General features: G+C 33.6%; 2 protein-coding genes across 3 annotated transcripts in view; both read left to right on the top strand.

Annotated features, from left to right (window-relative positions):
* LOC124369995 (5'-AMP-activated protein kinase catalytic subunit alpha-2) overlaps positions 1–13,206 on the top strand; it is a 66,211-nt gene that overhangs the window by 43,909 nt on the left and 9,096 nt on the right. The window lies entirely within an intron of this gene.
* LOC124369996 lies at positions 4,593–11,519 on the top strand. The gene is made up of 2 exons (XM_046828257.1): positions 4,593–10,153; positions 10,449–11,519. The coding sequence occupies exons 1-2, from the start codon at positions 10,094–10,096 to the stop codon at positions 10,797–10,799; spliced, it is 411 nt and encodes a 136-aa protein (XP_046684213.1). The 5' UTR covers positions 4,593–10,093; the 3' UTR covers positions 10,800–11,519.

Here is a 13,206-nt window from a genome sequence, read left to right as displayed (position 1 = left end):
TTTTTCATTAAAATTCTCAGTTATAAAAATATACATAAAAAAGTTTTCAAATGCAGTAGGCTGTGTGTAAGTCTTAAATGAAAAATTAGACATCTCTCAGAGCTTTTGACCGAAGTTAGGGAAGTAAATAAATTAAGGTTTAACATTTTTCTTAAGAAAAACTCAAAACTCATGGTCGTACCAGTACAGCTGGGGTTTTTGCCCATCATGGTAGCTTCACAAGTTCGGCTTTTATCTGCTACATTCAAACCGAGTACCAAGTCCGATTTGATTGCTGATATTATGAACAAAATGTTTTTCTGATAGTAATGGTTTGTAGATATTTAGGAGTTGGCTTTCATTGCTTGTTATCTATTATCTCATCCTGCACAAATACCTGTTACCTGTATTTTCTGAGTGGTATTGTTTTCGTCTTGTGTTATTGTGTATATTTGTTATTGGCTTATTTATGTTATTTGCTTGTACTTTGGGAAACCTTTAATTAGTGTGTAGAGTAAAATTGATGTTTTGTTTAGTCTACTACAGTGTCAAAAATTATATTTAAAGATTTAATTTTAGTGAAATGTATCACTACATCTTAATGCGTTGTACAATATTTGTGTGTTGTATGCTTTTATGGAAAATAATTAACCTATTGCAGATCACTAATGAAATATCTGGTTCATTCTGTAACTGGGCCTGTAAATGACGACAAGCTCAGGTCGTAAATGTGATTTGCTTTTAATTTTACATGCTAATAGTTATAATAATATCTTGCAGATAGCGTAAGCTTCATTACTGGTCTACTAACAATGGTCTTTCTTTAGTTCTCTCTAACACGTTTTCAACCCTCCGACTGATAATAAGAAACTTCCAGAATGATACACTGGTTGTTGTCTGCGCAGCATATTTTTCGGATATGTTTTAAAAATATGTGCTAATGCTAAGTAATAAGTGTTTTATATAAATTTTTTTGTTAGAAACCAGAGAAAAATGTAAAATAATGTAAATATGCACTTACTAGAGTATTGTTTTGTTATTTGTACATAAGTTAAAACAAGTGTAATGTAAATTTTTAGTTTTCTAAGTTTCACTCCATGTAAACTTCACATATATAGTAAGATTAAAATAGTAAGATAAATATTTAAATAGTAAGATTCTGTAAATATATACACAGTTTTGTAGTAAACAAAAAGGTTATAATGTGTATACACTTGTTTATGACAAAAAAATGTTTTTTGATAAAAATATAAAGTATGTACAGTTTTTTTGGCAGTACGCATCCATATTATTGTTTGATAAATTCTTTGGGCAAGGGGAATATCAAATAATAATGAATTGTTTTCACTGTCACTATCAGTTTTCACAACCTAACTGACCTTCCACCTGTTTATAACCATCCAGACTACCTGACAAGAAATCTGACAAAGAAATATCATCATGCACTTTAATTGCCGATATGTCACTTTCATTATCAGTTCTAATATTTTCATCTTCCAATATAGTTCTCACGTATATAATTTGAACAATGATGATCGCCCATTTTACAACAAACAATCAATTATAAACAAGTAGCCTACATAATAACCTAGCAACAGTAGCAACAAAGAATGTCAAGGCCGTGCAGCGCGTCACCAGCTGCATAGTCCGTCAGCTGTATGCCGTGTGGCATTTGGATCTATATCAGCTGACAACCAGTAACATTACAAATATAAACTATATAAAGTGAATTGTATTTATGAGTAGAGGATTCGACTGGTGCAGTTACGTCTTCATCACTTTAACGATTTTCACATAATAGTAGCGGAAAGATGACCGACAGCTGTGCCATCTTTATCAGTTCACAAGCGGTATTGATGAACATCTGTGCCGTCAGTCATCAGTTGGAGGGTGCGATCTAAATATTCCATAGATCGCAGTTGTATGTAGAAGTTGAAGAATGAGCTGAATGTACTCTCTGCTTTGTAGCACTATTATTCTATTGTTTTCCTTGGCTGTTTGCTCAACAGCAACTGTTTCAGACTGATGGTATTGGTTGTGTGTATTACAGTGTGCTGTTAGTATGATATTACTGTAAATAATAATAATATAAATACTGAGTGGTTCCATGCAGCGCAGCATTACCGTTCTGCTACCATTGCGTAAAGTAGTTTGTGCCTGTTGGGGTACGTGCAGCTAAACAAATCGATGCGCAATCGTTTAATACTTTCATGGACGTATCGTAAGTATTTTAGAGTTAATCTAGTTGTACACAGCAAACGTTGGTATTTCTTTCTTGCTTTACTGGGACTATAACCTGCTGAAACCCTAACCTCTTTGTCCTCATTTATGTAAACAAGAACCTTCTTACTTCTTCAGCTCCAGCACGTTCACTTACATCTTGCTCTTACCCTTCTTTCACCCTTCAGCTCAGAATACGCTTCATGAGTCGTAGTGCCGTCCTTATATGTTGTACTACTATCGTAAACATATATTTATTTATTACTACTACCTACCAATCATGATTGTGAATGCACAAAAATGAGAACGGAATGATTTTTTTTAATGAGAAAGTGATGTTGTTCTGATTTTCCTCTCTCATTTTTAGCATTTTATTTGCGTTTAGAGTCCTCATTTGTGTTGGATCAGATTTTTATGCACTTTTTGAACTTGATGAAAATGTTAGATGGAATAAAATCATGATCTTTGGAAATCATGCTGTTTATTGTCATTTTAACCCTCTCCCGCTCGCAAGGCATGAGTCGGGACGGCCACCACATAGCCACTGCAGCTTAAACGGCACAGATCGGCACGCACTGCTTTACCCACTAGAGCCGATAAGTGCTGCTCTCGAGTAGCAATATTTTGTACTACTACGGGTTGTTTGCTATCAGGAGACCATTTCACTTTACTTTTACAGTAGATTTATTCCATTATTTTACTATTTATATTAGTTGTGCGGAAACAATGGCGGGTTGTAGTCGTACACTTCGTGACAGTGAAATCGATCTCGTTATTAGTAGTGATTGCCACGATTCAAGTGAATGTAGTGATGTAACGGAGCCTTGTGAAGTGGTTGGTGGCATTGAGGATATAGTTCGGAGTGATCACAGTGGCAGTGACGGCGAGCCAGACAATGACCTTCACCAAGTAACTGCGCAACAAACAACCCGCACCACTGGCGCCCAGCTGTCCGTGTGCCCCCTCCCTGGTCTCGTACAGTCAACTTCATTGAACCAATATACAGGGTCATCGAAAAATAATGCCTAGATTTTAAATAACTGTCATAAAAAAACTATTAAAGGTAATTTAAAGGTTGTAGTCTTAAAATGTGTGGAAAGAAATACATTTTTTTTTCATACCTTAGTATGTTTCAATGTGAGCACCGTTCGTTGCCCTGCAGATATCAAGTCTGTAGTCAACTTCCTGCCACGTGCGTCCAATCATATCTGGCGTAACAGTTAAGATTGCGGAAGAAATTCGCTCCCGAAGATGGTCCAAATCCCGAATCTTTTCTGTGTAAACTATATTTTTTATGTACCCCCAGAAAAAGAAATCCAAAGGGGTAAGATCAGGACTTCTAGGAGGCCATGAAATGGGGGCTGCTCTACCAATCCAACCGTTTGGGAAGCGTGCGTTTAGTGCAGCGCGTACCTCGCGATGGTAGTGAGGTGGAGCCCCATCTTGCATAAAAATGATTCGCTGTCCAGTCTGTTGTTCGATATCGTCTAATTGGGGGAACACAAACAGTTCAAGCATGTCCAGGTAAACTAGGCCTGTAATGGTTTTTTTCTACAAAAAAGAAAGGTCCAATAACTTTGTCATGAAATAACGCGCACCACACATTGAGTTTGGGAGAATCACGCACATACTCGTGGATTTCGTTTGGCTGTTGCGATCCCCATACACGGCAATTGTGACGATTTACACATCCATTTATGTGAAACGTAGCTTCATCACTAAACAATACTCTCTGTAGAAAATTTGGATTATCATCAATTTCATTTAAAATAAAACTTGCAAATTCAGTTCGTTTAGGGCGGTCGGTAGGTTTTATTTGCTGTTTTATCTGAATTTTATATACGCATGAAATCTTAGCCGTTTGTGCAGTACATTTTGTATTGTTGTTTTTTGAATGTTTAGTTGAAGAATTCGTCGAGCAATGGATTTTTTTTGGGCTCCTAACACAAGATTGCCGGATACGCTCAACATTCTCTTCTGATGTTCTTGGTCGGCCTGGTCTAGATTTTTTGCCGACGGTCCCTGTCTCCCTAAACTGGTTAAACCATCGAACGATAGCTTTGTTATCAGGTGCTGTTTGACCCGGATATGTTCTCCGAAAGAGCCGCTGTACACTGACAATTGACTTTGACTCCGCGTACCAAATCACGCACTGTTCTTTTTGTTGCACGGTCAACATCGTACTGAGCGGCGGCGCGTCTGTGGCCGGCTGACCTTGACGATTGCGCAGCTTGTCTGCGCATCACAAAGACAGGGAAACACAATCAGACGAACTAAAAACAAAACTTGCGTTCACCAGTTATCGTCCAGTGAAAGAATTACTCATTTAACATGAAAGGTTTTGATGTTATAATTTTATTAAATCTAGGCATTATTTTTCGATGACACTGTATAGTAAAATAATTAATATATATAGTTATAGTTAATTACAATGACAGAACGTGTGTAAGTTGAGGCACCGCGAATTTTTACCGAGCGCGACCGGCAGAGAAAATTAATTGAGGTTAGAAGCACCGTGAGCGCCTGGAAACAATGCGAGCGGGAGAGGGTTAATTATGATTTGACACGTTTAAGTTAGCTTAAGCTGTTTATTGATTTTCCAATCAAAATGTGACTGTTCAGAGGTGAACCTTGGCTTAATTTTTGGTTTTCTTATACAATTGTGAATTTTTTTAGCAAACTTTATCTGGCTGTTTATTGTTATTTTAATAAAAATATGACTTTTTTTAGGTTAGCTTAAGTTAGCTGTTGTGGCTTTACCAATATAAATGTGACTCTTTAGAGAAACTTGGGTTAGTTGTTTATCATGATTGTAATCAAAGTGTGCCTGTTAAGTGAGCTGTGGCTAACTCTTTATTTTTTTTAAATACAAATTTGACTCATTTTAGGTTAGCTCAAGCTACTGTTGTTTAATAGGTTTTTAAATAAAAGTTTAACTCATTTTAGGTTAGCTCAAGCTACTGTTGTTCAATAGGTTTTCAAATAAAAATTTGACTCATTTTAGATTAGTTCATTTAATTGGTTTTCAAATAAAAATTGGCTGTTTTTAGGGAAGCTTTAACTAGCAGTGTATTGTTATTCTAATACAAATTTGACTTGTGATAAATTGGCCTAAGCTAGCAGTTTGTAGGTTTTCAATTAATACATGTCTTTTTAGGCAAAAGTTGGCTATTTTAAACTGGTTTTCTTATAAAGTTTTGACTTTTTTTAGGTGAGCTTTTGGCTTGGTGCCATGTTAAGATAGTTTGGGCAGTTTTCAGGTAAGATTTGGCTTTTTATTTCTTTTATGGTAAAACTTTTGGACAGGATTAAGTCATGAATCTGTCCTTCTCTGGAGGGTTCACTTCTGGCCGGTTTATACCTTCCAGGTGAACCCACAGTGGGTGCAGCAAAAAGTGATGTGCCACTTAAATCAGGGCAACCTTATGGTTCAGAAGCAGCACATCACTAACCGCAAATGTCAAGATTCTGGGGTGCAAGGGTAGATCGATAGGTCTAGTCTACTGCGGAAGATGACTGTTGGAGTTGGTGGAGCTCCCTAAGAGTCAAAGGTTCTTGCTAGCCTAGACTTAAGGGCGTGTCACCCACTGCCTTGTTTTGACTGGATAGGCTGGCTCAGAGTTGGCTTCCACTTCTTCTCCCAAGGAGACCAGACTGAGATTAATACCCTAAATTCTTCCTCATGGATCTTGACAGGAGGCAGTCCCTACCCCCAACCTTATCCATCCAGAATATCCTGTCACTCCTGAAGCAGCGCAAAGATCCTTTAGGGATTAAGTGCAATTTCTAAGCTTCTTGTCCTAAGAGAACAAAAATAAATTTAAGGTAATTTGGATAGTTTTCAGATAAGCTGTGGTTGTTTACTTCTATTATGGTAAAAACTTTAAACAAGAATTTTATAGGTAAGGTTAGCTTAATTTCTTTTTTTTAATAGTGTTATAGAGTCCATGCAAATAAACACTAAATGATTCAAATGGATTATGTTAATTTATATAATGTATTAATGTATGTACTACACAATTTTTGTAACCATATTCATTGCAAAGTCATAAACTTCTCAAGGGAACCTTTGCATTAAAAAAATGTTTAAACCAATTAAGTAATTTTTACCTAAAACGTCACGTTTTATACATCTAATGATTGGGAAATATAAAGTATTAAAATGCATATTTCAACTTTTATTTTATATCAATTTGTTCATAAAGAAACCGTCCATTGTCTTTGACACATAACAAATCATAGTGCAAATATTAAATTAATGTCAACAAAGGGCATACTGCAGACAGAGTCAGTTGTTTTGAGACTTACATTTATTGTGAGTTTGTTTATGTTTGAGTGATTTGCTGTCTGTATTTAGTAATTTATGCTTTGCCTTATTATTATGAATCACTCAGACTTCATTTTTGAGTGAAATACGTTAAGATGTTGAATAATATTAACCCTTTTACTGCCAGGCCGCAAGCCACACTTGGTGCGTCGACCGCCAACAATATCTGTACGAGTAGCTGCGTCGACCGCCAGGCCTTTGCCCGGGTGCGCTACTCCGTCACGGCATTTTGCTCAGTTTTACGCATGTTTACATTATCACTTATATTTTCGTTAATTACAAAGATAGAACGATGTTGTTGGTATCGTTTTCTTTATTTTTAAATGCGCTAACTTTCTATGTATAGATGTTGGCTGTAATAAATTTTTAAATACTGAATTTTTTAAATTTATTTTTATTTATTTTTTTAATACAAAAAAATATTAAATTTGAAGTGTTATAAGTACCAAAGTTTATTCTTTTTACCACAAAATCTTTATATAGTACTATTATACATTTAACTTAGAAGAACTTCAGGAAGTTTCAAAAAATAATTCGACCTTGAAATATTTATTAGCCTCTTTATTGTACAGGTTCAAAACAAAAATTTTGAAAAAATCACTATATAACTTCATAAAAATAATATAAAGATAATAAATCAATATTATTAAGAAAGCTCAAATTGTCCAGAATGCATTAAAATGAACTAAATCAAAATCAGTGGAAACATCATTATGTAATTAGCGAAAGAGTAGAGAGCCTATATATTATAGGCTCATGGCGGTTTGCCGCTGACCATGGCAAAGCCTATATATAGGCTCTTGGCGGTTTACCACCACCCATGACAAAGCCTAAATATAGGATCTTGGCGGTTTACCACTACTCATGGCAAAGCCTATATATAGGCTCTTGGCGGTAAAAGGGTTAACAAAATTGTGAGTGAATTTACAATTGTTAACGACAATAGTGAAAGTGATACTAGTCTAAATAGATTGGTTGATATTATTTAAATATATTTTAGCTGTGTTTTGTGTGATCTTGAGTAATTTTTGTTTGAGAAGTTGAACATTTCAAAAGTTGCAAGCTTTGTTGAACACATGAAAGAGTGATGTTTTCAAAAAGTTAGTGAAAGTAAAAGAAATTTTTTTACGCAACTCTGAAATGTTATCTACTTTAAGCAAAATAAACATGTTTTTCAATAAAATGCAAGATTTTGAGTGTAAAAATTGAAAAACACCTCTAAAATAGTTCATTAAAACAGTTTTGGTGAGACATCATTTACAGTTCCTCTGTAGTGTACTGGATTTAAGCATCAGTGTAAGGATGAGCATTATCATAAAGGAGGATTATGTTAAACAATATTTTCTCGAATCGTTGATTCTGAGTTGCACATTTCAGTTTGATGTCATACATTAGCTGTAATTCTTTACCTACATACATGAAATAAACCAAAATTATTCCATTTTTGTCCTAAAGATTATAAAAATTTATTTTTTCCGTTGCACATCTGTGCAGCCATTGTGGTTTCATCACAAATATCAAATCTTTCTTTTATCAATACTGTAAGTCCATACAACTTATGATGGCTGAAGGCTAAAGACCCTTTTGCGCACAAAAGTCAATCACAGCATGCGCTTTATAACAGACACAAAGTAATTTACAGGTACAAAATTTATAATTTTATTTACATATTTAATTTATTCAAGGTTAACTATGAGTTTTTATAAGGTGTAAATTAAACATTTTTGAAAACCTTTAGCATTGGAAGTGATTACTATCTGATGCATGTGCATGCTCCTCGATGGGTAGACTTGGTCATGCTTCTCAAGGCTCACAACAACTAGTCTACTCCAAAATTCCATCTACCAGTAAGTTCCTGTAAACCGGAGCTATCAGCAACCCAGGATGAAGAAACCGGATTGTTTTGCCTGATGGAAGAGCAATCCGGATATCCGAAAGTTGGTTATGACAATGTTCTGCATATAGGAAACTATATGAAAAGAAAGTAACTGAAAAGTTATAATGTTGCCAGCTTAATATTTCTTATTTTCTCTATAATTTTTTCTTTTATATAAGTTCTGTTTTATTACAATCAATTTTAAAGTTATGTTATTCTTTATTTTTCCTGTAATTAACTGTGATACAATTAATTTTTTGTTGTTGTTTAAATTTCAATGGAGTGCAAATCATTTCATTTTAATTTAATACTGTAGTATATATTTACTTAGGAAAGAGGAAACTATTTATTTGAAACAAAATTAAAGAATCTCTCCGACAAAGACGGAGAGTGTAACATGTTAAAATTGAAGTATTTTAATGGTTACAAAATGTATAATTTCATTTATTCAAGGTAGATTTTGGGATTTTATAAGAGGTAAATTAAGTATCATTTGAAGCGGGTTATTAGCCGACGCATGCGCATGGCAGACTTGTTGCATGCTCCTCAAGGCTCATGGATAGGGGGAATAGAGGAATCTCACAGCGTAGACAGTGGACTGGATCTGCATGTGCTTGTACAGTAGGATTCTCGCGGCTCTGCCCGGGCTGAGGTAAGGTGGGCAGTTATTGCTGATACCAACAACAGTTATTAACGTACTACTCGTAGCATTCACCAATCTGACTACTACTCGTTCCTTTCTCACCTGTCAAGAGGTAAGGATGCTGATTCCGATTGCTACTTATATTAGCATTATAATTTTCTATATTGCGTTTTAAAGCTAAAGACTAAAGAGAGAATTATCTTTAAAATTCCACTTTGAACTATAATCAAGCAGCAACATCCGTTGCTGCTCATACCTGCACGTTTGTGCTCAAAGCCTTTTTACATCTATATTACGATTGTAAAATGAACATCAATCTTAAGTGCTTTCTAACTTAGTTAGTGCTTGGCATGATTTGAAACTTTCATATTGATAATTATTACATTGTTGTTCAAATTTAAACTTAAGCATGTCACAGTATACTTTGTTTCCTGCCCAAGCCAGTCTAACAAACTGTTTATTCTTATTATAAAAGCGTGTCTAATTTATTTTATGTTTAAGAGTGGTAATTTTTGTTACGTTTTGTGCGTCTGGTAGGACTGTCCTTCCATGCATCTGTGCCTCCCCCCTTATACGAATACTAATGGATGTTATTTTAGGAATATGCCTCATACATACGTAACTTAAAAAGACATAATACTTCACTTTGGGAACTTTCTAAAAACTGACTTGCCGTACGTTTACAAGTGGATGGCCCTGGGTTTTAAGAAGGTTTCTTTTATATACAGGAACAAAATGGGAAAATCCTTTCTATAGATGCGTTATTAGTCAAAAAGTTAAGCAGAGAAAATTCTTTTTCCAGAAGTTTATGAATAAAGAGTATTTTATTAGTGTCTTGTTAACAGAAACCAACCAATTTCTAGAACCAGAGCTTAGTTTGTCTGTGACAAGTATATTTTATGAAGTTGCCTCCATTACTACTTAAGCTAAATGTTTAAGTAGTCAATAGCCACATAAAAAACGAAGTTTGTTTGTTACCATTTCTGTTTAATTTCTTTTTGCATGTGATTGTAAATTGTCCACATCTTGTTTCATCGTTTAGGACCGCATGGGCCTGCTCAAGCTCAAGTGTTTCCAAGAGGTATTGGTGATGCAAGCAAATATATGGGTAATAAATTAGTCGTTAATTAAAAAATTTCATTGTTTCTGAATTGGAATTGTTTTTTTTAGAAGTTTATAAAAAAGAGTATTCCAATTGTGTTCAGTTAACAGTAACCAAACAATTTCAAGAACCAGAGCTTAATTAGTCTGGTAAAAGTGTATTTTGTGAATTTGCTACCAATTTTTGTACCAGATAGACATTCAAGCCATTAATGGCTACGTTAAATAACTAATTTTATTTATTTCTTTTTGTAATTTTGCAATGTAATTGTAAATTGTCCATTTCTTGTTTTATCATCCAGGATCATATAGGCCTGCTCGTGCTCAAGAGGTGTCCAGAGGTGATGGTGGTACGGGAGTCATGTCGTACATATCTAGTGTCTGGGGCTGTGTGTGTGAAACAGTGTCGTCACCGTGGCAATGGGCGACGGGACGAAAGAGCAGACCACCAACTCCTAAAAATAGTCGAGCTGCCAAACCACCAACTCCTAAAAATAGTCGAGCTGCCAAACCACCAACTCCTAAAAATAGTCGAGCTGCCAAACCACCAACTCCTAAAAATAGTCGAGCTGCCAAACCACCTGAAATTCCTCAACCTCGTCCTGCTAGTATCCCTAAACCTCCTCCAGCTGCTCCAAAGAATCCCGACATAGAATTTGAAATCCCTACTCATTTTGGATATCCAGGTTTCTTCCTTTACTAATTTTTATTTTTCACCCTCCAAGTGCTATGCTTGTAAGAGTGTAATGCTGAGCTTATTTTGGGGTTAAGCTTATTTGAAATTCGATAAACATTATGCAATTCAAACTTATGACTACATGATTCAACTTATTCCATGTGTACGTTTTCAGAATACGTATTCTGGAAGAAAATGTTTAGCACTTACGTATCATTGAAAAATTAGCGAAGATATAACAATATTAATTTTTAATATTTTGTACTTCAGTGTTAGCATTAAGGTTTATTGATAACATATTTAAAATTTTGTTACGAAAGCATTACAAAAGTTGGTACAGATATTCAGCGAATTGTACATATATGTAACACATAAACACAGTTAATAAAAATAAAAAAACAACTAATGTTAACGGTGAACACTTTATAAAGCATAGATTCAGCAATATATCAGAAAGGTAATTGCAAATCTAGAAATCTATTTTTGTTAATATTTACAAACAGTGCAAAAATACAAGATTTCTTAAGGCATAAATAATTATCTAATCTTGAATATGGAAATTATGAATAAAGAAATTAAATCTCTGTTTAAAACTGTGAGATAGATAATAATTAACAATTCAGTTCACTTTTGTATACAATATGATAAATAAGAATTAACAATTCAGTTCACTTTTTTATAGGATATGATAAATAAGAATTAACAATTCAGTTCACTTTTGTATAGAATATAATAAGTAAGAATTAACAATTCAGTTCACTTTTGTATAGAATATGATAAGTAAGAATTAACAATTCAGTTCACTTTTGTATAGAATATGATAAATAAGAATTGACAATTCAGTTCACTTTTGTATAGAATATGATAAATAAGAATTAACAATTCAGTTCACTTTTGTATAGAATATGATAAATAAGAATTAACAATTCAGTTCACTTTTGTATAGAATATGATAAGTAAGAATTAACAATTCAGTTCACTTTTGTATAGAATATGATAAGTAAGAATTAACAATTCAGTTCACTTTTGTATAGAATATGATAAGTAAGAATTAACAATTCAGTTCACTTTTGTATAGAATATGATAAGTAAGAATTAACAATTCAGTTCACTTTTGTATAGAATATGATAAATAAGAATTAACAATTCAGTTCACTTTTGTATAGAATATGATAAATAAGAAACATATTTACACTGTGGTTATTAAAATGATGATTGCATAAGGTTCATCACTGTATAAGAGACAAGCGAGTTTTAAAAATTAAATATTGTTGGACTTTTTTAATGATTATTGTGAAGTGTGTTTGGATAGAACGTTATCATAGCTTTAACTTTATAGAAGCACCCCCCTTAGATTACAATCAGGACTCATGGCACTTGCAGGGTTAATTTTACATTTAAGGACAAAATTAATGCACCCCCTGGAATTAATTATCATTTGAAATGGTTATCATAATTTAAAAAAACAGTTTCTAACTAAATTGAACTATCTAACTTCAGTAAATTTAATACAGCGAGTTTGTCGAGGATGGTTAATTATCAGAGAAGTATGTCAACTTTTGAGATGGATCACTAGGCGATGCACTAATTTTGCCCACAAGTAGATTTTGTTTAATTTTTAATTAGTTAACTTTATTTTCTTACTATGTATTGATTTTTATTTTATTTAGGATATACACAGGATTTTTCAAGAAGAATGATCTAAATCAGAAGGCTGTACGGTTTTATATATAACGCCAGTATTTTGGAATTACTTTAAAAATACACTAACCTCTAAACTAAACAAAAATGTTTTTACTGTAATGTTGTTATTGTGTGTAATGTTATTGTAAATGTTACCGTGTCCGTGTGTTGTGTGTACGTTCATTTTGTCTCCTACAATAAATACTTTTTTTACAGATTTATTTTAATTCTTAGTGTGAGTTGTTAACCTATGAAATCTAAATCTAAATTATTTTCTCACACATCAAAAACATTACAAGACGGAAATTTTACAGCCATTTAAATATTAAAGTATTTTTCAGAAGATTAAAATGCTTTCCTCTTAAGCCATTTCTGAAATTCTGTTCTAAATTTTGTAAGACATTTGACCATTGATATTGATGTGGGAATTTTATTGTATATATTTCTTCCAATATACTGTGTGTGGAGAATATTTAAAAAGTTTGGGCCGAAGTTTTACAGGTTTAATTAAGTTATTATTTCTTCTGTTTCGGCCGTGGGTATATTGCTCTTCAATAAAAACACCAATAGATACAGTACTATGTAAGAATTTTGAAATCAATAAATTCAAAATCTTTGTGATCTTTGAAGATCTTTGTGAGAATTCTTGTTGCTTTCTTTTTGAGTTTCAAAGTTGTTTCAGAATTACTTGAGTTTCTACA

Source organism: Homalodisca vitripennis, chromosome X (genome assembly GCF_021130785.1).
Source record: "Homalodisca vitripennis isolate AUS2020 chromosome X, UT_GWSS_2.1, whole genome shotgun sequence".
Taxonomy (NCBI): domain Eukaryota; kingdom Metazoa; phylum Arthropoda; class Insecta; order Hemiptera; family Cicadellidae; genus Homalodisca; species Homalodisca vitripennis.
The sequence above is the reverse complement of the archived record's forward strand: the minus strand, read 5'-3'. Positions and strand labels throughout refer to the sequence as shown.

What these genes read in the sequence shown, in the direction of transcription:
- LOC124369996 (XM_046828257.1), top strand. Translation starts at nt 10,094, where the DNA reads ATGGGCCTGCTCAAGCTCAAGTGTTTCCAAGAGGTATTGGTGATGCAA. An exon ending in TGATGCAAGCAAATATATGG is followed by an intron (nt 10,154 to 10,448) that starts GTAATAAATTAG and finishes TTTATCATCCAG; the next exon opens with GATCATATAGGCCTGCTCGT.